The sequence below is a fragment of the Boleophthalmus pectinirostris genome, unplaced genomic scaffold (genome assembly GCF_026225935.1).
Source record: "Boleophthalmus pectinirostris isolate CB_2022bp ecotype Guang Dong unplaced genomic scaffold, ASM2622593v1 HiC_scaffold_23, whole genome shotgun sequence".
Lineage (NCBI taxonomy): Eukaryota > Metazoa > Chordata > Actinopteri > Gobiiformes > Gobiidae > Boleophthalmus > Boleophthalmus pectinirostris.
Genome location: NW_026571207.1, coordinates 19440206 through 19463957, shown reverse-complemented (window position 1 = coordinate 19463957; position 23752 = coordinate 19440206). Strand labels below are relative to the sequence as shown.

Genomic DNA, 23752 nt, shown 5'->3' with positions numbered 1-23752 from the left:
CCTGTTGCCCTTATAATCATTTAGCTTAAGGGGGACCATGAGCCTCAAAATGTGACACTGTAATCAGCCTGGCATATTCAGCATAGATCACTTATTTATAGTCTTTCCCTAATCACCTGTGCTACTGCATGAAATGAACCCAAATTACAAATCTCATAATAGTAACCAGTTAGTTTTGCCAGTTTGGTAAAATCCCTGAAAGCAGCCAGCTCAATTTGGTCTCACCTCATTGGCAGAAAAGCCATCTTGATTGGAATTATTAAAAACATATATTAAAAAATATCATGCAAGGTACAGGTAAATATAAAATTAGACCATTAAAGTAGCAGCTGCAAACTGATTTTTGATGATCTTCTTGCCAACACCTAGAAATATCACCATAGAAATTGGCAGATTCATATCACTAGCCTAGTATGTTTTTCTTTTGTATTTTACATTTGCCTTGAGTTAGTGTTGGTTTGAAAAATGGCAAATTAAGCCACATTAAGCCATATGCAGTTCTGAACAAAAATGTTATAACCAAGGTAAAAATATATAATGAAACTTTGTTAAAAAATGTCAAAGCCAGTTAATGTGGTAGAGATTCATTATGCACAAGAAAACTGGAGCATAACAAACAATTTGAAGCAGGCAGAGGAAATCATATTTTTTATCTAACTGAAAGAGCTTGTCCAGCGGTGAAAACAATCTTTTAAAAGATAGAATTTGCGCTATTATTTGTTGTTTATGACATTTTCATAATAGGACCTCCTGAAGGCTTTCTTTTCAAAGTGGCACAAGTTTCAACAAACAAAAGATTTTGGCTCTGCATTTCATTTTGATTATACTAGATAAAATATAAATAGTACAAAGGTTAATGTTACATGCTGTAGAAATGAAAATCAAATTATATAAAAGAGGGGCACAGTAATTCACTTGTAACATCTGCACAGCCCACTAACAATAATAATCTACAACCCTCCAAAAACACATCAGTTTTTCCAACAAGTTTCAGGCTTAAAAGAAGTATATTTTATTTGCCCTCTTGAATCTATATAACTTAAAAACAAAAAAACAAAAAAAAAAGACTGTCTTGATTGATTAAGGAAGGAGTTTAATTAAACAGACAGGGTTATAAAGGTACATAAAGGGACCACAGCCTGACCGCCACACTGTGCAACTTACAACACTGAGAAGGGGGTGCACCCATCTATGTAAGAAAGACACTTTAACCACAGATACATTAAAACTGTCAAATAGTCATTTTTCAACACAAGATAAAGGCAAGAGAAATGGATGAAAAAGTAAATAGTGGTGAACAGACTTAATGGAGCTCTTAGTTTGTTTTCCAGTATGTTACACTGCAAAGAGCACCAGAGTTTTAAGTTTTTTTGTTTTTATTTTTTGTTTTTGTGTGTGTGATTTTGTGTTTGTTTTTAAAAGCACTGATGCTTCCTTTCATGCTGTGCAAAAATCCATTTTCGGTTTAATATGTCACCCTCGGATGCGCTAATGAAAACAGTTATGTAAAAAATATATAAAAATAGGTGCAGCCTTTCCACTTAATGGTCTGTCATCTTTTTTCTAAGCAGATGAATAAAGACTTGTAAAGGAAAATGTGGTGTTATGAGTTGTCTTTGTGTGGGATTATTTATGTAAAGAAACTAAAGATGAAGATAATTTCAGGGGCTGCATGAATTAAAAGCAATGAGATGAGATTAAATTAGATTCATAAGAGGACCTTGTGAGAATAAAGTGAATGAATATATTAAACGTTTGCTTGGCCTTTCATGTGTTTGCTGGTATTGTCTGAGTGTTAGTGAGCTTCTCTGTCTGGCTGAAGACATGCCTCTCATTCTAAGCGAGTGCTAATGCTAGTGTAAGCATGGATCAATATAATGAACGGGGGAGTGTATAAGTGTCCATCCCGCAGTAACTGCTGCTGATGGGCGTTTGTGAGGAAGTCTGGATGAAATATTATGTTTAGCAGTGCACACTGTGTCCGAGTCTAACGACACAAGATGCTCATGAATGTTTAACAGAGAGGGGCCTTTGTGCTGGTCTGAGTGCTTACTGTAAATGTTAACGGCTTGGACCTCAGTTGTAAACAGTGTTTTGCTGTGGTAGTGCATTATACCTGGCTCTACACTGAAGAAAAAGACCAGGCTTTCTCACAATCTTTCCATTCACAGTGTTCAGTATGTTTGCATTAGAGTGGGTAATTATGCCAGTATTTTTGAGCACCTTGAATATATTAAAGTTTATTTGTTAAAAGGTCAGAGATATATTTTAGATGAATGCATGTAGCTGGCTGTCTTAAAAGCACAAATAAATGCATTATCAGCTGTGCACACAAATACCTTATATAGTGTTTGCATCACTTATGGATGGGACTGACAGTGATGCCATTATTCACTTAATGAAACTTGTTTTTGAAAGATAATTATTCCCTGTGTAGTCCACATTACCACATTACATATATTTTATAAACCCTTGCTTGATAGAAACCTGCAGGAAACCACGGCAGGAAAAAGAAATACTACAACAAAACGTTTTACCAACCAATGAATGGGCAGGAATATGAATAAACAAGACAAAGATGTCCTCTGGGGATTAGAGAGCACCCGCTGTATGATTTAGCCTGTCTGTCAACCACAGACACTATGCACAGCAAACAGGACAATCTCACATATGCCAGAACCATGCTCAAGGCTTACAGAGAGATAACTGTCCTTGTTCTGCCATTGTCTTCTAATCAATTTAGCCGCTTTACACATTTTATCTTCTAAACGACACATCTTAATTATGGGCATTGTATGTTCCTGTATATTCAGTCAAAAGCACTTAGGGGTGAATTAAATCAAAGGCATTTATAACCTAAAATAGAAAAGCTTGTTCAATTTGGCTCATTATGCATCTGAAACTGGAATACAGTGAATAAATGATGGGTTAGTACTTTTTTTCTACACAATAAACCCTGCAGGCATGCAGTTTGTGTCTCGACAGACTACAAGAGCAGAGTGGTGGAGAAGCGCTGCTCCAGGCTGCATGTGCACTGCCGATGCCCTAAAGTCTTCACTCACGGTCGGCTTGCTGCCCACCTCTCCGGGGCTACACTCGGGAGCGACCAAGACCTCGGCCCTAGTAGTTATGGCAACTTGTGATTTCTCCGGAGAACTGACTCACTGCCTTTTCTTCAGTGGAGGCAGGCACATCGCAGCCAAAAAAGCAAATGAATTCAGAAGTGCAGTAAATTATTCATTGCTCTGTTGAAAATGCCACTGAGTGCAATGTGATCATACCAGAGGTGTAGTATACTCACTGAGCAGCTGGGCAGTAATTGCAAGTGGTTTGAGCCTCTTCAAGGTTGTATGATTCAAGGATGTAAATTAAGTCAAGAAACCATAAATTTTTTATTATCAGTATTTTTATTAAGGCTATTTTCTGCTTTTTCTGTAAAACAAAGCAAATAGCCTGAAGGTAAACGTAAACTCTTATAGCCTACTTTATTTTTTTGTCTTAAATGCCACAGATTATTCAGAAATCAATACAATGAGCGAAATCCCACACCAGGACATGTCTGATTGAGAATAGATTTGGTTGCTGTGAATCCATTTTACAAAACCTCTGTCAGCACTTCTCTCTATCCAGCTGCTAAAAAAGCTTTACCTGACCATATCTCCAAGCTGCAAACACATATCATGGACTCAGACAGAAACAACTGTGTTTCTTATTTTAAAATAAGGTGCCCTGTCAAGCTTTGTCTACCATGGTTGCTAGGTTGCTAGCTGTGGAGGTGTCCAAACTTTTTCACTATGGGCTGCATATTGACTATATGCTAGGGGCTATACTGGTGGTCAGTACACTGAATAGAAGTCTAGATGTACCACAGTACATCTCAGGTCTCACATTAGAGCTGTCACAATAACAAGTGCTACAGAAAATATCACAACTATTAACAGCAATAACATGTCACTGATACAATAACCCGAAAACAAGACTATCGTAAAAACAAGAGCCACAATGAATAAACAGCTAAATTTAACACTTATTTATTGAACAATAAGTAGAAATTATTATGACAAGACAATCTTACATCAAAATATTTGTTCTCAAGGTTGTAAGGCTGCAGTAAAAAAGAAAGTGATTTGGGCTAATACACCATACTGGCCAACTCACTTCACTCAGGGCAGTGCAAATACTGGGGCACTCAGCACCACACTGGATCTATCAAATGGGCCGAGATGGTTGCCAGTATAAGCACTAAAAGCTCAAAATCAAATAAAAAAACACAAAAATACAGATTTACTTTGGAGTTTACATTGCTTTACATTAGCGACCAGATCCAGGTGGCATAGGTCATTTACACTAGCATCTTCACACTGGATGTACACACTGAATGGACGGTGTTGAGGACCGTGATTTCCCTGCTCATAATGACAGACAAACTGCACATGGATAAGCAGCACTCATGTGTGATATGAAGCACAGCTCATGTTGTTCATTCGAGACAGAAGCAAAGGCCATAATAAATCATTTTACTGCATGCACGATGTTTCTGTGATTGAGGCGTCCTCGGTCTCCTCGTACATCAGCGCGTCCTTGACATTGTTTTGGATGAAAGGAAAAGAGAATGGCAGTTTGCTCTCAGTTTATCTCATAAATAGCAGGAGCACAACATCAGATTGATTCAAGGAGCAAATATTTGTTTTAAAAGAGTTGCTGTTGTGGGTTAAAAGATGGTTGACTTTGACAGATTACAAAGAATACTGTTGAGGACAGAAAATAAAGAAATTTAATTAAAAACTTGATATTACTATATATGACAAGTTAGTGCATTCTATTTAAAGGTGCACTGCATAACTTTTCTGCAGCTTGTCTCCATGGACTGCTTTGCCTGGAATGTTACACAATACAGCATTAAACATATATCTAGCATTTATTTTGTTAAATCTTTTAAATTAAAAAAAAACAACAACCACAAACTCTTAGTGTTTACAGATCTAACTTGGTAGTTTGCCTAGTGACATCTCCATGGAGAACATTCCAGCCCAAAACAATAACAACTCCATAGATACAAACACCCTCTACCAGTAAAGGTACGCAGTGTGCCTTTAATGCATGGTATTTAGTGTATTTAGTGTAGAGTAATGTGTTAAACAGTACAGTCTACACAGTCTACAGATACACAAAAGCACGCACAGCCTCATACTGTGGAGTCTCCATTCTGTTATCTTGACTTGACATTCACTCAAATGGCCCCTCTTGTCGATCCCTGTGACCCGTAAAAGCCCACTTGAATTATCTGTGCATCTGTAAATGAAGCACATGCCCTGGTGGATCAACCTATCCGTCAGCCTGCGTCCATCCACAGTTGTAACACTAAGTAGATAAATAGCTCCTATAAATAGTCCTGTCATTTCCTAAGCTTTGATAATGCGGCAGTGGGGCATCAGACACCCCTTCACAAAGCCTGATAGATCGCAATTACTGTGTGGTCATTGTGTGGGGACCATAGCTCTGTGTTCTTCCCATTTGTCTGTGTGTGCGATAATGATTATACAAGTCTTTGTCAATTATTACGTGAGCTGAACATGAAGTTCTGTAGTATGTGCTGGTGCAGACAGAGTACGTGAGGTTAGTTTATGAACCATTCTGAAGGTTGAAATGAAGCATCTTTTGTATGTTCTTCACTGAGCAATAATTACCAAAATGAAGGAAAATTAGGCTTTTTGTCAGGCGGTATTATAGTTTATTTTTCTAATAACACTGGTGACAATGAGGATAATATTTCCCCAAATGTGTTTTTAATATCCAAACCATTCACATCTGTGTCTAATTTTTTACAAATTTATGTGCGCCCGGTAAACTAATTTCAGTAAAAACATTTTTATTATAATAGGATATCACTCATCTAAGCTCACCAGACTTATTAAAATCGTATTAATCAGTTGATTATGACCAAGCAGTCTTTTGGCCTTTTAAATGATTCAATCAACGCAGTTGAGGAGATGACTGATATGACTGATAGATTGTTCAAACACCACACTGATTACTGTCTAGCACTTTAGGTCATATTTGTATCCAATTATTGTTGCAAAAAAACTATTAAAAACATCTGAACAAACAATGATATAAAACAATTACACAAATAAGGATTTATTCTAGATTAAAATCTGGCCTTGGGTAGAAAAAAGGACTATTACCATTACAAATACTACCCACATTTTTAAAATTGAATATGGACTAGGTCTAAGAATATAATAATAAGTCCACTCATCAATGTGTCCTCCCCAAAGGTTTACTTTTTCTTTTATAATATACATGTGAGATTTACAGTATTGAGCAGGCCCGTCGAGATAAGTCTCACATTGGCTTTCCTCTAATATAAATTAATAGGAAGAGGATCTAATTGTGGGCCCTTAATTATGCTCATGTAATGGGCTGATGCAGTGTATAACTCCTCAGAGTAGAACTTTGCCCAAATACACATTTTTTCATACTCTACTAGACTACAAGGTGAATTCAACCGCTATAGTACATTTAAAAACCTTTATAAAAAGGGACAAGGTGTGATGCGATCAGGAAAAGGCCATATTATTAACACATTTTGGAGGCTGACCTAGGTCCAACAGGAGCATCCCGAGGCCACTGATAGTTGCACTCAAATGAAAAACAAAGCCAAGTGATGATCAAAGTATGTCTTTCTCTCTGACTGCCTAATTTACTCCATCTCCACATTGGCCCAATCAGGCTAATGAGGCTCGCACTTCCTCCATCCCTTCCTGCTCACTAAAGTGCCGATTGATTGGATGGGTGGGAAGCTTTTAACATGGGAGGGGTGGTAGAAAAATAATTAGTGCGAATGAGTTTTTCTGCATACTCCTTCAAATCTGCCTTTTTTAAACTTGTTTATTTACAAGCACAGACAACATTAGAGATTAACTGTAGGAGTATGTTAACTTCTCAGTGTCAGGCTGTAAATCACTGTGAGACAATAAAGTCAGGTGCATTTGTCTTCTGGTCGGAGGTCACTCATGCCGTGACTTTTAAATGGAAGGAGAGGACAACATCATAGCAAAGAGAAGATGCATAATGCAATCAACAATAAATTCAATAGAAAATTCAGAAAAAAAGCAAATATAATAGCCCTTCATTTTTTATCTGCTAAAATATTGTCATATCTTTCATCATATTTGTGCTGACTACAAATAAATAAAACTCAACTGGTATTGAATAAAACTCCAGTCTTCTACACATATTTGCACACCTGAAAACCCCAGACCAGACTGCAACTTTACGCAATATTTGTTTCCAAATTATACCATATCAGTCTTATCGCCCAGGGCCCTTATTCCCATTTCTTCTAGAACACATCATAAAACATTTAATCAACCTCTTTTTTAGTTACTTGGTGATTAAAGTCCTGATTATATTTGCTATGCTCAGACTCTTTCTTTTATAGGCCTTTGAAACTCCTCTTTTCACTAAATAAATAAGCTTAGGCCACTATTTAATGCAGAGACGAGAGTTTTATCCTGGCTGATTCATAGCTGCTGGATGTATATCATGATTAGGGATGCCACAATGTTTTGTGTTATGATTACAGTAAGAAAAACATGACCATTTTAAGATAATTCATTATTCCTAATATTACCTACTCTTCACACAGTCTTATAGATGACAATTTCTTGAGCATATGAGCTCTATGAAATACAAATGAAAAAGAATGGGACATAAACAGCCAGCAATTTTTATTGAATTGAATTGTAGAGTATCAATAAATAAATAAATAAATAAATCTTGGTTACATAAATATCTTATAAGGTACAGATATTTATTACAAGTTACATATAACTTTCTGGAGGTGGAAACTAGAAAGTGAAAATTATACTTTGGAACATTTCATGGAGATAAGATACGTTTTATAACATACTGTGGAATATTATAGCCAAAGGAACAAAATTTCCATGGAAACAAGCAGGAAGAGGCCCACCTCCAGGCTAAGTAAAGGTCACGTTTGAGGAGATGCATGCTCACAATAAAGATACATGTTTTTTTTTGTTTTGTTTTTGCTAAAAAGTTAGTGTGGCTTTAAAGATTTGTTACAGTGATTTACTGACATAAATGATCCTAAACCTGATTACTGACTCTCATATGATAGACTGACCCACAACACAATGAATGAGAAAATATTAATCACACTGCACAATATAGAGGTATGTGAGCAATCTTAAATGATATTAACAAATTTAATCAATCAATCAAACTTTATTTGTATAGCACTTTTCATACATTTGAAATGTAGCACAATTTAATAATTAGCTAAATAAAATTACATAATTAAACTAAAGTATTTCACATATGTTCAAAGACACTTACACGCGTCATCCACAATGTACTTCGAATCGACTTTAGTAAAAGCATAGTGAACTATGATAGAGGGAACTGTCCATTAGTGAAAAAAATAATGTAGCAATGGGGATATAGCTATAGTAACCAAGGCTATAAGAAAGTATAGTTACTATGGTGGGGAGAAGCAGAGCAGCTCACCAGGGATCAGCAGCTTTTAGTCTGAGAGTAAACAACACAAGGGTTTCTAAATAGATTTGCATCAAAGTAAGGCAAGATTTTAGTTTGATCTCAATGTCCACTTTTTAAAAGTGCATATGCATAAACAATATTAAGATGAGTCTGGAATCACAAACATGGTGTGGCATTTCACATCTTTAAATTTGAGACTTAAATTTGAGTCATAAAAAGAGCTGAGAGGAGCTCTAGGCAAGATGTATGTTATAACAGCAGCAAAGACCGCTCAGTTACAGGCCTTTGGGGTCCTGAATAGTCCCTTTTGTGGGCTTTCCATCACCTCCTCACACCCGTTACCACCAGCATCGTTCACAACAATCTGTCTGTACTGATTAAAGCCCAAGACAGATCACCTAATCACAGAGTGGCAGTCAAAATGCAGCCTTGAAAATATTGATTTCACCAAGCTAGAAATAAACTATTGCCTGCCACTTGATTATCTCCTGATAACTGCTGGTATGATGAAACAAACAGACTATCAACAGCTTAGGCATGGCAGTCAGCAGCATTTGGAGTGGATCTGAGGAAAAATCACTTAATCCGTGGCCTGATGCTAGAAAATCCCCTTTAAAGTGGTTAAGCATGCAAAGATTTACCGGCTGTATGTTTATGAGTTAAGTTAAATGAAATTATGCAGCTCAGGTAAAATAATTTTAAGCATTTCAGAATAATAGTCAAGCCTGACAGTCTCTGGTACATATAAAAGAATGTGTGCCAGGCTGGTTTTGGCACAACGCCTCACTGACAAATACAGCTAAGAATCAGTACTGCACTGTTATACTGTGCCCTCTGTATAGGATTAAACTCATACAAAAGGCTAGAGCTACATGTGAAAAACAGTAAAAAATCTACCTGTTTCAAGCATTTAAAATGAATCAAGTTGAGTTCCTGAGCACACCCTTTCTTCCAAGTGTTCAGACCAAGGCCAAAAGCAGCCATCCACGCCCTTCCCCATGCTCCATTGGCAGCTCACACCACACATATTTTATCATCATCATAGATTTCTCTCAAAGCAACAAAACATGAAAAAATAATCTGTATTGTCAGCAATTTCTTGCAATTTTTGTTGATATTGTGAGTACAGGCTGCACTCAAACGAGTAAGATGCCCTGCTGAATGGTTTGTGGTATGTGTCATTTTAAAGTGGAGAAGTTCATTGGCCCCTTTATTCAAAACAGCTCACATGGCACAACAGGCTAATGTGGGTTTGATTCTGTTCTCAATAAAATGTAAGGAGATTAAATGAGTATATAAAACCAGCCAGAATTGATTTCTGTGAAAAACGTAACAGTTAATATTCACAACTAAGCCAGTTTCCTTGAACAATCCTCTAAGCTTGAACCTTGAACTCTGAAATCCGTGACAGTGTATTTTGAAAGTTTTTGAAAGACTGGCCTTCTCTGACAGAGAAACATGTTCCCATCTTCTCTGTCAGATTATTTCGCCTTGAATCATCTTTTATCTTATCTCTGACGAAAGTTATACTATGGTCAACTGAACTGCTCCCCTCTATCTTGTGTCTGTCACCTGCAGGCCACACAGCTATTGGCTCTAATCTTGTATCTCTCAGCTGTTGCCACGGTGAGTTGGTTTCCAGCACCAACGGCAGCTTTATCTGCGACCTGCAGAGGAAAACTGTGACTGTATCTCATACACCTGCACTCACATATGCACAAACACAGTCCGCATGCCCCCTGCAGAGCTCATATGCACTTTGACACACTCCATGTGTAACTTCAGGTACATACAGACATACACTGTAATGTATGTAGTCAGGTGCACAGGTGCGAGAGTAGAGAGGCAATAGGAATACAGACATGGTTTTCAGTTTTTGCTATTTTAAGTTAAACCATGCACAAGACGTTTACACAAACAGAGTTTTCAGTTGTCTTATGGTGATGCATTCAGACTTGCAAGCAGCAATAACTTTTCTGTGAAAGTCATCATTCCAAAAAAACATATTTTTTCCATGATCCTCACATATTTCATTTATTTGTGAAGAAAAGGTATGGTTAAAATAAATTGCATTTGATGTCAGTTGTAATTACACTTTACTGCAAAAGTAAAAACAAGGAGCAACTTTGAAATTGAAAATTCAGCTCAGTAGAGCTAAGCAAATTTACATTTAATCAATTTGAAAAACGTTTTAATGCAAAGTTGGTCGCCAAGAAGTATTTGCACGCACATACACACACGGTCCAAGAACTCATCATTCCAACGACATTTCATTGTGCAATCCATCTTAATCAGCAAGCCCATCAGAGACAATCTCTCCTCCCCTCCATCTCACTCCCTGCTCCGGACGGAGTGATTGAGGGGTGTAAAGAGGAGGATGTTCTGCCCTCCGCCTCCGTAGCCCCCCTCCTCACCGGGACGGCTCTTAAGTGCTTGTGGGTTTTTATGTTTGTAGTGTTTTATAGGAGTGGGCAGGAGCCAGAGGCAGTAAAAATGTAGAAGGCAGGCGAAGGGGACGAAAAAGGAGGAGAAGAGGATAGAAGTTACTGTAAATCCAATCTTTATTGAGAGACACAAACAACAAACAGTACTCAGCCAACCTCTTTGCAATGCAATAGTGGATAAGGATGCAAATCAGTGACTGTAGACCATAACAAATTGCTCTCATTGATCTGCTGTATATGAAAAGGAATTTTTGTAAGTTTGTTTGCAAGTCAACTGTGTGCAAGTCAAGTGCTGTTTACAGACTAAAAACCTCCCATCCCTACCAGCGTACAGTCAGTATAACACAAATGTTGCCATAGCTGAATGCTTGCTGCCTCAGGGGCTAAATAGTGCTCCAACGCCTAGCATGTCATACATTCTGGTCATGAACATTTTCTCTATAAATGATAAACTGTTCTCTCTCAGAATGTATTTACCACACACTTTCTTTTATGGCCATTTCTCTGACGACTTCACTGACTGTAAGCGTCAATCACTTAGTCAGAGAGTGAAAAGGTCAAGCTCTTGGTCAACAAAATGGCCATGGAGACAGTCAGCTGGGCAGCCAATCAGTCACAGAGCGATGATTGGACTCAGCTGCCCAAAACCCTCCGTGGTACCCTTTACCTGCCTGTTGCCATGGCGATGCAGTTGAAGATTTAAATACTAGCCGGTGTCTGCTCCACTATGTTTCATCCTCTCTCCTCCAGACTGCTGCTTCCCTCAGTTTTCTCAGTTCTGAATCCCAATCGCGTCTCGCCTCCCTCACCTTTCCTTGTCCTCTCTGCTAAATGACACTTTACTGGCCGTTTGCTCTTGTTAATATCATGCCACTTTGCATTGTGGGACTCTCTAAAAACCCTTGTAAAACACACACACTCACTCACAGCCGGTCCACTGAGGGACATAAATTACAATTATTTACTGTACACACACATAATTACTTGTGAATATTTACATGCATGAGTAATTGTATGCCTAGTCAAACCACAAGGAGCCAAGCCATAAAACCAAGCACTGATTTACATATTCAATCTGGCAAAGGTACAACACTGACAGTCAGCTGCCAGTGAAAATCTATCATTCTGTGCTAAAGCCTCATCATCAGGCATCATTTAAACGTGCTGGCCTCCTTTACACTCCCCTGGTGCATCATCCTTGCCCAGGAAATGATATAATGCCCCCAAAGTCTTGTGGGAGAAGCTCACCTGCAACTAGAAGGTCAGTGGCGCCATCTAGCGGCAATAGACGCTGTTACTCATGTCCATAATAGAAGTGTTGAAACTAAAATGGGGTTTAGTATTTTAATAATTTGTGATTGTGTAATTTGTGAGTTATAACTAAACACCATTTCAATTTAAAAACTGAAAGTGAAAAAAGTAAAAAAGGAAAAGACAGTAGGCAACATATTGCTCGTATTGTAAAAGTAGTATAAGACGATCCATAGTTAAAACACCAGCCTTTTTCCTCAGGATCAAATAAAATTAGTATCTCATTCAGTATAAACCTTCTAACTGTTTTACTGTGTGTAATTATAAAGTTAATCTATTCTGTTCTACTCTTATAAAGTTAATCTATTATAATACTGTAAAATGGCAAATAAAACTATGTGTACCATTATTATGCAAAATGTATTTATCTGTAGAATTTACCTGCATTAACAACAGCATCAATCTCCAGAGCAGTGATGTCTCCACTGAAAACCGAAATTTTCTGATCTAACTTTGGGTTCCGTGGGTATTTACTCTGCTCTGCACCTGTAAGGACAAATATACACATTTAGTGTGAGTTGTCTTTAGCCATGCTAATGGTTTGGTCACTGTACTGATAACAACTGACCTCCAGAAGGAGTCCACAATGGGATGTCCTCCAGCGGCACAAACTTGGAGGTCCGATAATATGGACGTTTATCCTTCAATGACAGCAGGAAATCTGGAAAAGAAGAAAAGCACTGAAAGATGTTAAATGCTTGAATGATTTTGATTCACTATCAACAATGAGAAAATGTTATTCAATTCTGCATACTGGATAAGACAAAGAAAAAAATATTCCACACGTTGTTTGTGTAATCCCTCAATCGTCCAGTTCTGGTCAGATCGCTGGTGGACCTTGTCTTATATCATCCTTCCTTCAGGCAAATATGAGGTAGTGTCCACCAGCAATCTGACCAGAACTGAAGAAACGTTTTGTCCAGTTGACAGAATTAAATCTTTCTTTTGTGGAAGTTAATGTTAGTGTCATAAATATCTGTGATTAATTTTTAAATGTAGTAAATTTTTCGTTTTTTAGGCTTATTTTGTTGTCTCTCACCCTTGGTTTCTTTCCAATCCCCTTCAGCAGAGTTCAAGTTAACTTTCAGGGGCATGGCAGCAAACGTCCCTGTGTGGAGTGACTGGATCAGAGCTGCAGAGCTGACTCCCAGAGCAGTGCCAAGGGCAACTGTGCCCAGCCAGTGCCCCCTGCCGCGGGGCGATGAGAGCCCTCCTGTCTGGCTTGACTTCCAAAAGGCAGGTGTTGTAGAAAACTTCGGCGCAGACTCTCGATATAAAGAGCAGCAGATGGGACGTGGTGCTGGATTTCCTCTGAGCTGACAGGAGGCTCCCGAAGTTAAACTGTGCATGAACTTGACACCGGTTCTGGAGGCAGCCCAAGCCCGGAGCGGAGACCCAGCAGCGCAGCGGAGAGAGCTGCTATATGACACTAGAGAGGCAATCTTCAGAGCCATGCCTTTGCTGGAGATACGCAAATGGTGTAGTCACAGTAGAAAGGTTTCGCTTTCTTTTTATAGACAAGTGACGGGTGCTAGTGGTGTGCCATGTTTGTTTTGGTGGATTGTACCATTTGATGTTGAAGGGGAGCTCTTAAAACACCAACTTAAAATAACGTGTAGCCTGCCTACTGACATCTAATGTTGGCCCATATTTAACCAAGATCGCATACATTGTTTAATTCGTTCAGTATAAAGTGTAGAGATATAAGTCTACGAGAGATACCCACATTACATCAGATGGGATAGACTCATGGGGTTTAGTTCAGTGACCGCGGGAAATCTGGAGAGAGCAACATGTAGCGCGGAGCTTAATTCATTATAAAATAATAGCCTATAGGCTATTATGAAATATTGGCTATTTTAATTTACATCAAGTCTCGGCTGTAGTGTTATGATGAAATATAGGCCTAGATGCATTTTAATAATACATCAGTTGGGGTATTGTATCAGCACACCACATTCTATAAATCAATAATACAAAAAATAATACAGATGGCGGGCTAATAAAATGAATATTGTTGAAATGTATATTTTTGTGGTAAGTGTAGTCTCAGGTGTAAACAAAATCTGGAATTCCATCTGGAAGTTTGGCAGTATCACATTCTAGTATCTATAAACTACCAATACAATGGCTGGATAGTAGACTTCGTTTCTCATAGGGGTAAGATATAACCCCAATGCCTAAAGCATCCTATTCAATCTTAGATGAGGCAGTGAGCAAATAGACCTAGTTATAGAGGCTATAGTAGAACTGAATTTGAAAATTTCAGCATATTGGTCTTAATCATATATACCAGTAAGGTATGTGTATGACTAGTCTGTAGTCATGTAAATTGTTCTGTGTCTGCCCTGTGCTGCTTTCTCTCTCCCTCTCTCTTTATTATTGTCATTTCTCTCTCACTGTGTTACAGTATAAATACATTGCAACATTACATACTGTGACATAATTGTGCATGCAACAGATATGCCACTACAATGTACAACTATCAGCATCACCCATGCACTGTCAGTCAAAAGTTGAGAACTTGACACATTTCCGCCTGGCGGAAACTGACAAACACCAAAAAAGGAACAAGTCTTTGTGACCAAACTGACACAAGCAACTCGCAGACCACAACCAGCTTCCAGGGAGGTACAACAACCTTTAAAATACACCAAAAACACTGAAGAAGTTCTTTAAAGACTCTGACTGTGATCCTTGGTAACTGCTCACAAGGTGGACAATCGACAAAAAGAGTGTGAGTATAAGAGCATGGGTGAAAGGAGGACACATGTAGAGGCACAGGCACAGCATGTGTATGCTACAACCTCATGTCTGTTCAGTGTATTTTTGTATTATGTTACTATTTTACTATTTAATTCTATATAGACCAGATCTATACTCACTGAACCACAATATTTTAGAATCCATCAGTTTAAAGTTTTTACAAATTCAGAGCTATAAGCAAAAAAAAAAAAAAAAAAAAAAATGCAAGGGCGTTGTTGAGCTATAGTTGGTCAGAAAGAGGAAGAGTGTATTTCTGACAGTAATCGGGAGTGTCTATCAGACTGGACAGTTCTCCCCAAAATGTGGTAGACACTTTCACATTACAAGCAACATTATTTCTGGAGGTGTCAAATTAGTCATAATGTGGTTCTTCATGTTTCAGGATGGCGGTGTGGGACCTGTCAGTCACAGTGGAGGACTTGGGTGCAGATGCTCCCCCTGTCACTCTCAGTGTGACCTCTGACCTACATGTTGGTGGGGTCATTCTCAAGCTAGTTGAAAAGACACGTGAGTCTGTGTTTGCAGAACGTTTGCTCCTTTACAATATATTGACAATAATTTTTCACCAAGGACATAATTTGTTCACTGTCTACTATTGAGTTATTGTATGAAAAGATTAGTTAAAATGGCAGTTTACTGTATCACATTTGCCCTGAAATCTCACAGGCTGACATAGGCATGGACCTATATTAATGTGTTTCTATTTTTTCTTTACCAACAGGTAGTGGGATTCTGGAAACATCATTGCTATTATTAACACCGTTACTGTATTTAACAGCTCTTATTTAGATCATATATGTGATGCACTATAATAAAAGTTAAATTGTCAATCATTTATACAGGCATTTTCAGAAAATGGTTACTTATTAACATGAAATTTTTTTTGTGGTGTAATGTATATATTTGTTGTTTGCAGAGATCCAACAGGACTGGTCAGACCATGCACTTTGGTGGGAGCAGAAGCAGAAGTGGCTGCTGCGGACAGCCTGGGCCCTGGAGAAGTATGGGATCCACGCTGACGCCCGATTGGTCTTCATGCCCCAACACAAACCTCTAAAGCTGGGCCTGCCCAACGGCAAAACTATACGGCTATTGGCATCCTTCTCCAGTCCGGTCTTCCAAACTGTCACTGGCATCTGTAGAATGCTTAGTAAGTCTTTTCTGCGCATTAAGACATGGCTGTAACTTAGCCAGTCACACTGCAGCGTCCACATTCTCCATCTGCTTTGTACTTTTATTTAGTCTAATTATGGCATGTCTTAACCATGTCTAACCAAATGGAGCTTGGCACACTTTAAAGTGAACAGTTTTGCAAACACACAACTGAGATATTTGTGTAAATGACTTTTGTCTTTTCTAGATAAAAATACAAGACAATATAATTCAAAGAGATAAGGAAACTTTAATTCACCATTGTCCCTTGTCCCTATCGACAGTTGTGTAACACACAATGACAAAAGCATGAGACATGCCCTAATATTGTAAATCATAATTTTAGAAACATAACCTGTGACTCATTTTGTCCATCTGAAAAGATATCCGGCATCCAGAGGAGCTCTCATTGCTGCGTCCAATCGAAGAGAAAAGGAAAAAAAAAGAAAAAGATATGTCAGAAGAGCTTTATGACATCACTATGGTCCCACTCAGTTCAGGTATGCAGCAGCCTACTTTATTATGAATTTGGATTATTTTACTATTTACTACGTGCTAATACACATTTAAGAAAATTAACTGTATCTAACTTTGATGAACTTACAGCATCTCGGCCATGTATGTATAATGGTATGCCAGCTCATTTTGCCGACTCGGCAGACATGGAGGCTGTTTACAAGATGCTATCAATGACTCAGCCTCCTCCAGCTCCTGAGGTGGTGGCCAAGCAGTATCGCCCGGCTAGCGTAGTCGATAAGGCCCACATCAATGGCAGGTTGGTTCTTCCACATGTTATAGTAAATTAGAAATCGGCCAATACAAATTTTTTCATGGTCATTGCTAATATCAGTTGTTTGGAATCCAGAGAAAAGGATTTTGATTTTCCCCAAATTCTTTAATTTAAATTTACTACAAACTCATGCACTACACATTTTTACCACAAACCTATGTGCATCTTTTTGCATTAACTTATTCAAATAGATACTTTATGTGTACATAAAACATCAGGTCTACCTACACAAAATACCAGCCTCTGCTGGAGATTGAAAGCTGATAGCAAATGCGTTAAAAATTGTAAGTCTATTGTCAAACCAATTTATCAGTCTAGCTCTATAATATACTGTATACTATATGACTTAATACTGGGTCTGTTGTAGGTGGCTTGACTCCTCTCGTAGTCTTCTGCAGCAAGGGATACAAGAAAATGATCGACTTTGGCTTCGCTTTAAATACTATTCTTTTTATGATATTGAGCCCAAGGTATTGTATTGAACTGATACTGGAATTATGCTCCAATACCAATATTATCCTATTTTACGATCATAGACTTTCATTGTTATTTATTTTGCAGTATGATGTGGTTCGCTTAACACAGCTGTATGAGCAAGCTCGGTGGGCCATCCTGCTGGAGGACATTGACTGCACAGAGGAGGAGATGATGTTGTTTGGTGCTCTACAAGTACAATGACTTCTCTTAGTTTGATATTCCTTCTTAAATGTCACCACTGGCACTTACTCTATTACTCTCCTTGTCGTAGTATCACATCAGTAAAGTTGCTCAGTCAGAGCCACAGCTGCTGGCCTCTGCAGCTGCCATGGACGATCTGGATTCAGCTCTACAGTCGCTGGAAGTCAAATTAGAGGGAGAGAGCAGCTCTGCTTCTGAGATGCTGGTCTGAAATACATATATACATTTTCTGTTTATATTTTATTATGCAGTAGCATAGCAGTAGCTCAGCATAATAGTGTTAACATGTTCGTACTACTACTTGTACAGTGTTGTATTTTGTCATCATTATTCCTTTTTGTATCCTAATACTGTAGTTAAATGGTTAGATTTAAGTTAACTGTTATTTATCCTATTGAATAATGGAACTGCTGATCTTGTACTCTTGCAAAAGGAATTATCCATTGTGCCATAAAATAAAGATTCTCTATTTTTTTCAGGACAATATGACAGCACCTGAATTAAACGATTATCTAAAAATATTCAGGTTAGAGAAATGGATACCTAAACTTTTATAATTATTCCACATAGTTTGATCACTAAAAACACATTTTGACATTGCAGACCCAAAAGACTGACGCTTAAGGGATATAAGCTGTACTGGGTTAAATTCAAGGATACATCAATTTCTTATTTCAAAAGTAAAGAAGAATGCTTTGGGGAACCTATTCAACAGATCAATCTCAAAGGTATGATATTTTTGGTATATTTTCGCTTCCACTAAAACATTTTCCTGCGTGCTTTCTTTGTTCAGTTTCATTGAAAGAAATAAATTATAAATGACTGCAATAAGTAATAAATGTCACATATCAATAAAATGTACTTGTTTATTCTGAAGGATGTGAAGTAGCTCCAGATGTAAATGTTGCAGCTAACAAGTTCCTTATCCGTCTCTTGATCCCTTCACCAGAGGGCATGAATGAGGTCTACCTGCGCTGTGAAGATGTACTGTCCACATGTACTTCAGTAATGTCCACTGTAGATTTATTCTTTACTTAAAAGCTCTTTTAACTCTCTGTAGGAGCAGCAGTACGCACAGTGGATGGCTGCATGTCGACTTGCCTCCAAAGGGAAGAGTTTGGCTGACAGCAGTTATCAGAGTGAAATCCAAAGCATCTGCTCATTTCTGGCAATGCAAAAAACCAACTCTGGCTCCCATGGCAAAACGCCTGCTGCCGATGAAAGCATCAACACATATAGCTTGGTCTCCCCACGTTACCATAAGAAATATAAAGCAAAACAGGTAAAGGTAACAGATGCTCAAAATAACTTTTTTGTAACTCTTAAATTGTTTTCACATTTACATCATCTTTTATCCTAAACCTCCACATAGCTCACCCCTCGAATCCTTGATGCATATCAAAATGTGTCTCTTCTCACACTGACTGATGCAGTAATGCGCTTCCTGCAAATATGGCAGTCCCTTCCAGATTTTGGCCTTTCATATGTTGTTGTCAGGTATACACTGTTTAGATTACATTTTTGTTTTCTGCTTCTTAACATCATAATTAAATATTTAGCTTGTCACTGATTAGGTTCAAGGGTAGCAGAAAAGATGAAGTTTTGGGGATTGCACCCAACAAACTGATAAGGATAGACCTGGGAGTTGGAGATGTGGTCAAGACTTGGCGCTACAACAACATGAAGCAGTGGAATGTAAACTGGGATATTAAGCAGGTAAACAGAAAATTGTTTGTTTTTTGTTGTTTTTTTGTATTTTGTTCCACCTTTAATGGCATCATGTTTTCCTGTTTTTTTAATTCTTGTAGATGGCTATTGAATTCGAGGGGAACGTTAACATTGCATTCAGTTGTGTTACTGCAGACTGCAAAATTGTTCATGAGTTTATTGGGGGTTATATCTTCATGTCAACACGCAGTCGTGAGAAGAGTGACACGCTGAATGAAGAGCTCTTCCATAAATTGACCGGGGGCCATGAAGCCCTCTAGATGTAGGTTTCCAATAACTCAGTGGCAAATTATAACAAAGTAACATATCAAAGGACACAAAAGACTTAACTTTCCATTCGTTTATTATTACTATTGTGCAAGTATATGATATTGTGTGTGTTTGTTATTAAACTGTAAACATGAACATACGGTGCATATGAATTAAAATAGTAAAATGTCTCACTGTTCATTTCATGGTTCCTGTAAGATAATGCTAGGCAGTATCAGGCATTTTTAAAGAGGACATTTCCAGTCAATTATCTTGCCTCGCACACAGCACTTTTGGGAAGTACAACCAGTTTGCACAGACAATAGTTATTAGTCAGCTCAGTTTAATGTAATGGAAGCATGGCCCCTAAAAAAAACAAGATGATTTTTAGTAAATTGGTAAAAATATGTTACAATTTATTACAATTTCACAAATATCCTTTTACTTGTAGGCTTCAGCCTTAAAGCACAACTGAAGTATTTAGGTAGAAGTTTTCCCTCCGTGTCCCCAGGTGTTAACAACACGCCATTATCTGACCAAAAGAACTGAATACCATCTGCAACAGGTAAAAAGGACATGCATGAGAGAGGATCTGCAGGTTGGAGGATCTTGTATCTGACGCAGAGTCATTTACCAGACAGAGCTTTAGTGACATCAATGAAAATAGCCAAGTCACAGTCTTTTCTCATACCTGAAGAGGAATATTAGCACAGTTAAATGTTTGAGCTTTCATGTGTTGAATAAGGTTTTAAAGCAGTACATTCCACACTTGCCGCTAATAACACCCTCCTCTCCTGGAAGACCTGGTGCCAGATGAATATGAGTCCTCTTCATCCTGCTGAGACCATGTTGCTGTATAGCGGTCCAGTTTCTGAGAAAAGAACCATGGACAGCCTCAGGAGGACAGTCTGGGGAACCAGCCAGAACAGGCTTGAGCTCAAGATCTTTCACCTAAACACACCAGTAAAAGTAATTTTAGTTCCAAAATTAGTTCAAAACACCAATTATTTGAAGTATATTTCAAGTATATGGGAGTTATATAGTACCTGCAAAGAATGGCCTTGATTAGCGCGGATTTGCAAGCGCCCGTTATCTGCATGTGGCTGCAGTTTGAATCGTTGCTTATCATTTGACTCTACAACTCTTTTCACATCATCCAAACACCAGGAGCGAAACTGAGGGTGAGCCAGAAGATCCTCCACATACAGGAATCCATCTGAAAAAGAACATAACACTCAGTAACATTGACACTCAAATACTACTTTGAATCTGTGTCCTTGCAAACTTTACCTTTACTCATTTGAAACCCCATCTGATAGGCTCCATGACGAAGAACATATGATAAAGATTTGGAAAGTTGCACATCTCTGTCCTAAATAAATAGTAGAAAAATTGTAGAATAATTGATCCAAATATAAAATTAAGTGACCAAAACAATGGAATTGATTTGGATACTCTACCCACCTCTGATCACAAAAATGTTACTTCAAAATAATATTAACTAGTAGTGCAAAGTAATGATCCAATAAATTACTGTTAAGTGTTTACTTATCAATACACAAAATGTGATTAATTTATAGTTAACGTAACTGAAAGGACAAAACATGAAATAAGAGACATCTGATATCTTCACAGAATACAAAAAAGAAAAATTAGAAGGTAAAATCAGAATTTGCAGTGTAATTAATACAAATTGTTCATCATTTCATTTCATAGATTGTGTCACTTACAGTCCCTGACAAAAGTCTTGTCGCTTATCCATTTTGTAGAAACAAAAGCTTATAACCTGACTTTAAATTAATCGATTGGTTTTAGAAATGTGTCATATGAAAGCTAAAACCCTCCCAAATTATGCTCAAAAGACAAAAGTCTTGTCACCTTGTCATATGATGCACCCAATCCTAGATTACAGCCTCACCTGTGATCAGTTACTGATCAATCAGTTAGTGTTTGTGTATAAAAAGAACCCCAGCACACCAGACCTTCACATCAAGTGCAACTTGACCTCTGACAACATGCCTAAGATCCACCCTGAGACCAAAGCGTTAATTATCAAGAGGCTGAAGACCAGATCCACTGCTGAGCTGGCTGACACCTTCAATGTGTCTCAGCGTCAAGTACAAAGAATAAGAAAAAGATCTGAAATGACTGGAGATGTTTTTGACAAGCCCAAGTCTGGCAGACCCCGCAAGACAACTGCTCGGGAGGACCGTTTGTTGATTCGAAAATCCAAGGCCAGCCCCTTTTCCACTGCAGCAGACTCCACCAGGCCTGGTCACCTCAAGTCCCTGTGTCAACCAGAACAGTTTGTAGAATTCTGTCTCGAAATGGCCTCCATGGTTGAATCAGTGCACAGAAACCAGCACTAAACAAAAGGCAATTAAAAAACCGTGTGGCATTTGCCAAGGCCCACAGCCTGCTAAAAGGATGGACACTGGAAAAGTGGCAGAAGGTGGATTTCTCAGATGAATCCTCTGTTGATTTACATCACAGCTGCCGCAAATATTGCAGGAGACCTACTGGAGCCCGCATGGATCCAAGATTCACCCAGAAAACAGTTAAATTTGGTGGTGGAAAAATCATGGTCTGGGGTTACATCCAGTATGGGGGTGTGTGAGACATTTGCAGTGTGGAAGGCAATATCAATAGCCTAAAATATCAAGAAGTATTAGCTACCTCTTACATTCCCAACCATAAAAGGGGTCAAATTTTGCAGCAGGATGGTGCTCCATCGCATACTTCTATCTCTACATCAAAGTTTCTCAAGGCGAAGGAGATCAAGGTGCTCCAGGACTGGCCAGCCCAGTCACCAGACATGAACACCATTGAGCATGTCTGGGGTAGAATGAAAGAGGAAGCATGGAAGGCAAAACCAAAGAATCTTGATGAACTCTGGGAGGCATGTAAGACTGCTTTCTTTGCTATTCCTGATGACTTCATCAACAAATTGTATGAATCATTGTTGAACCATATGGATGCAGTCCTTCAAGCTCATGGAAGTCATAAAAGATATTAAATATGGATCTCCCAGCACCACTACTTAATTCACTGACGTTATGCAACATATTTTTGTATTTGAAGTAAATTATTTGTTCAATTTTCTGTAGGCGACAAAAGTTTTGTCTTGCCAAAATCTGACCTTTCTGTGTTCATTGATCAATCTTTCTTTAGTGAAGCAAATTTATTTTAGTATACTGAGCATAATTTGGGATGGGTTTTAGCTTTCATATGAGACATTTCTAAAACGAATCGCTTAATTTAAAGTCAGGTTATAAGCTTTTGTTTCTACAAAATGGATAAGTGACAAGACTTTTGTCAGGGACTGTACAAACTTAACCAAATCTTGTATTGAAGTAGCCTAGTTAGTTGTATGTCCCACTGTAAAATGTATTTAAGAAGAAGAAAAAATATCTCAAGTAACATTTTATGCAAACTGTGGTCGAGTAAATGTAACTGCGTGTACATGTAACTACCCCCCTCCTGATTTAATTGATACTTTGCAATGACATCATGCTGGAGTTGTTCTACAGCCATCTCTTTGGTAAGCTCTTCAGCAGTGGAGACACAATGCACACATTCGCAAACACTGTCGAAAAAGTTTAAGATGGACTGAGGCCTAAGACAAAATACAAAATGGCTTTAAAGAGGACATTTTCAGGAGCCTGTGATCAATACGAGCGCTTATGGTCCTGTTGAGGTGTTTGATTTTGAACAAAAAGGTGAGAGTGACCCACCTGTTGTTGTGCCAGCCAAGTCAGTTCTTTATGGTCAAATTGTGTTAAAACTAAATTCAGATTATCCTCATCAGATCTTAGATTCACACACACATCACACCCCCAGGAAATGTTGATGACATCGGCGACAAAGTATCAATTGTGATCAGTAGATATTCAATCTTCTTTTTACAGCAAACTACTACCGTGCTGTCTGATTTCTCAAAATAGGCAACAGACTTTCTTACTTCCCCACGTGGTTTACTCCTCCTTCCCTTTCTTCTGTCACTACTCATTTAAAAGTTGTCGATTTGCCTAGAATACTGTAAATTGTTGTTAAACTGGCCTATAAGATAAAAATATAGGAGCAGTTTACTCCAGCTCCATGGTTAACACAT

At 38.2% G+C, this 23752-nt stretch overlaps 3 protein-coding genes across 8 annotated transcripts in view; 1 reads left to right on the top strand and 2 right to left on the bottom strand.

The window, feature by feature from the left end:
• The window catches only part of macrod1 (mono-ADP ribosylhydrolase 1), an 85060-nt gene extending 71234 nt beyond the window's left edge, over nucleotides 1-13826 (bottom strand). For both annotated transcript variants that reach the window (XM_055159143.1, XM_055159144.1), the window contains exons 1-3: nucleotides 13318-13826; nucleotides 12847-12939; nucleotides 12660-12764 (exon numbers count right to left, since the gene is read on the bottom strand). In XM_055159143.1, the coding sequence (XP_055015118.1) occupies nucleotides 12660-12764; nucleotides 12847-12939; nucleotides 13318-13732 (613 nt within the window). In that variant the 5' untranslated portion in view covers nucleotides 13733-13826. The remainder of the gene's footprint in view (nucleotides 1-12659; nucleotides 12765-12846; nucleotides 12940-13317) is intronic.
• A 986-nt stretch (nucleotides 13827-14812) lies between these two features.
• Nucleotides 14813-19832, top strand: fermt3b (FERM domain containing kindlin 3b). Its single transcript, XM_020923362.2, has 15 exons — nucleotides 14813-15015; nucleotides 15427-15551; nucleotides 15961-16194; nucleotides 16580-16696; nucleotides 16803-16971; nucleotides 17354-17456; nucleotides 17548-17655; nucleotides 17735-17869; nucleotides 18144-18190; nucleotides 18268-18392; nucleotides 18542-18648; nucleotides 18725-18946; nucleotides 19037-19161; nucleotides 19239-19380; nucleotides 19473-19832. Exons 2-15 carry the CDS (start codon nucleotides 15428-15430, stop codon nucleotides 19650-19652), a joined length of 1938 nt encoding a protein of 645 aa, XP_020779021.1. The 5' UTR covers nucleotides 14813-15015; nucleotide 15427; the 3' UTR covers nucleotides 19653-19832.
• trpt1 (tRNA phosphotransferase 1) lies at nucleotides 19718-23749 on the bottom strand. Of its 5 annotated transcripts, XM_055159149.1 has the most exons (8): nucleotides 23376-23749; nucleotides 21520-23257; nucleotides 20932-21013; nucleotides 20688-20857; nucleotides 20415-20592; nucleotides 20276-20332; nucleotides 20087-20197; nucleotides 19718-20007 (listed from the first exon to the last, which is right to left on the bottom strand). In XM_055159149.1, exons 3-8 carry the CDS (start codon nucleotides 20951-20953, stop codon nucleotides 19985-19987), a joined length of 561 nt encoding a protein of 186 aa, XP_055015124.1. In that variant the 5' UTR covers nucleotides 20954-21013; nucleotides 21520-23257; nucleotides 23376-23749; the 3' UTR covers nucleotides 19718-19984. The 5 variants fall into 5 exon arrangements, with proteins under 5 accessions (XP_055015124.1, XP_055015123.1, XP_020779022.1 ...); XM_055159148.1 differs by lacking the exon at nucleotides 21520-23257; XM_020923363.2 differs by lacking the exon at nucleotides 21520-23257 and having other exon boundaries at nucleotides 23603-23742.
• Between the last annotated feature and the right edge of the window lie 3 nt (nucleotides 23750-23752).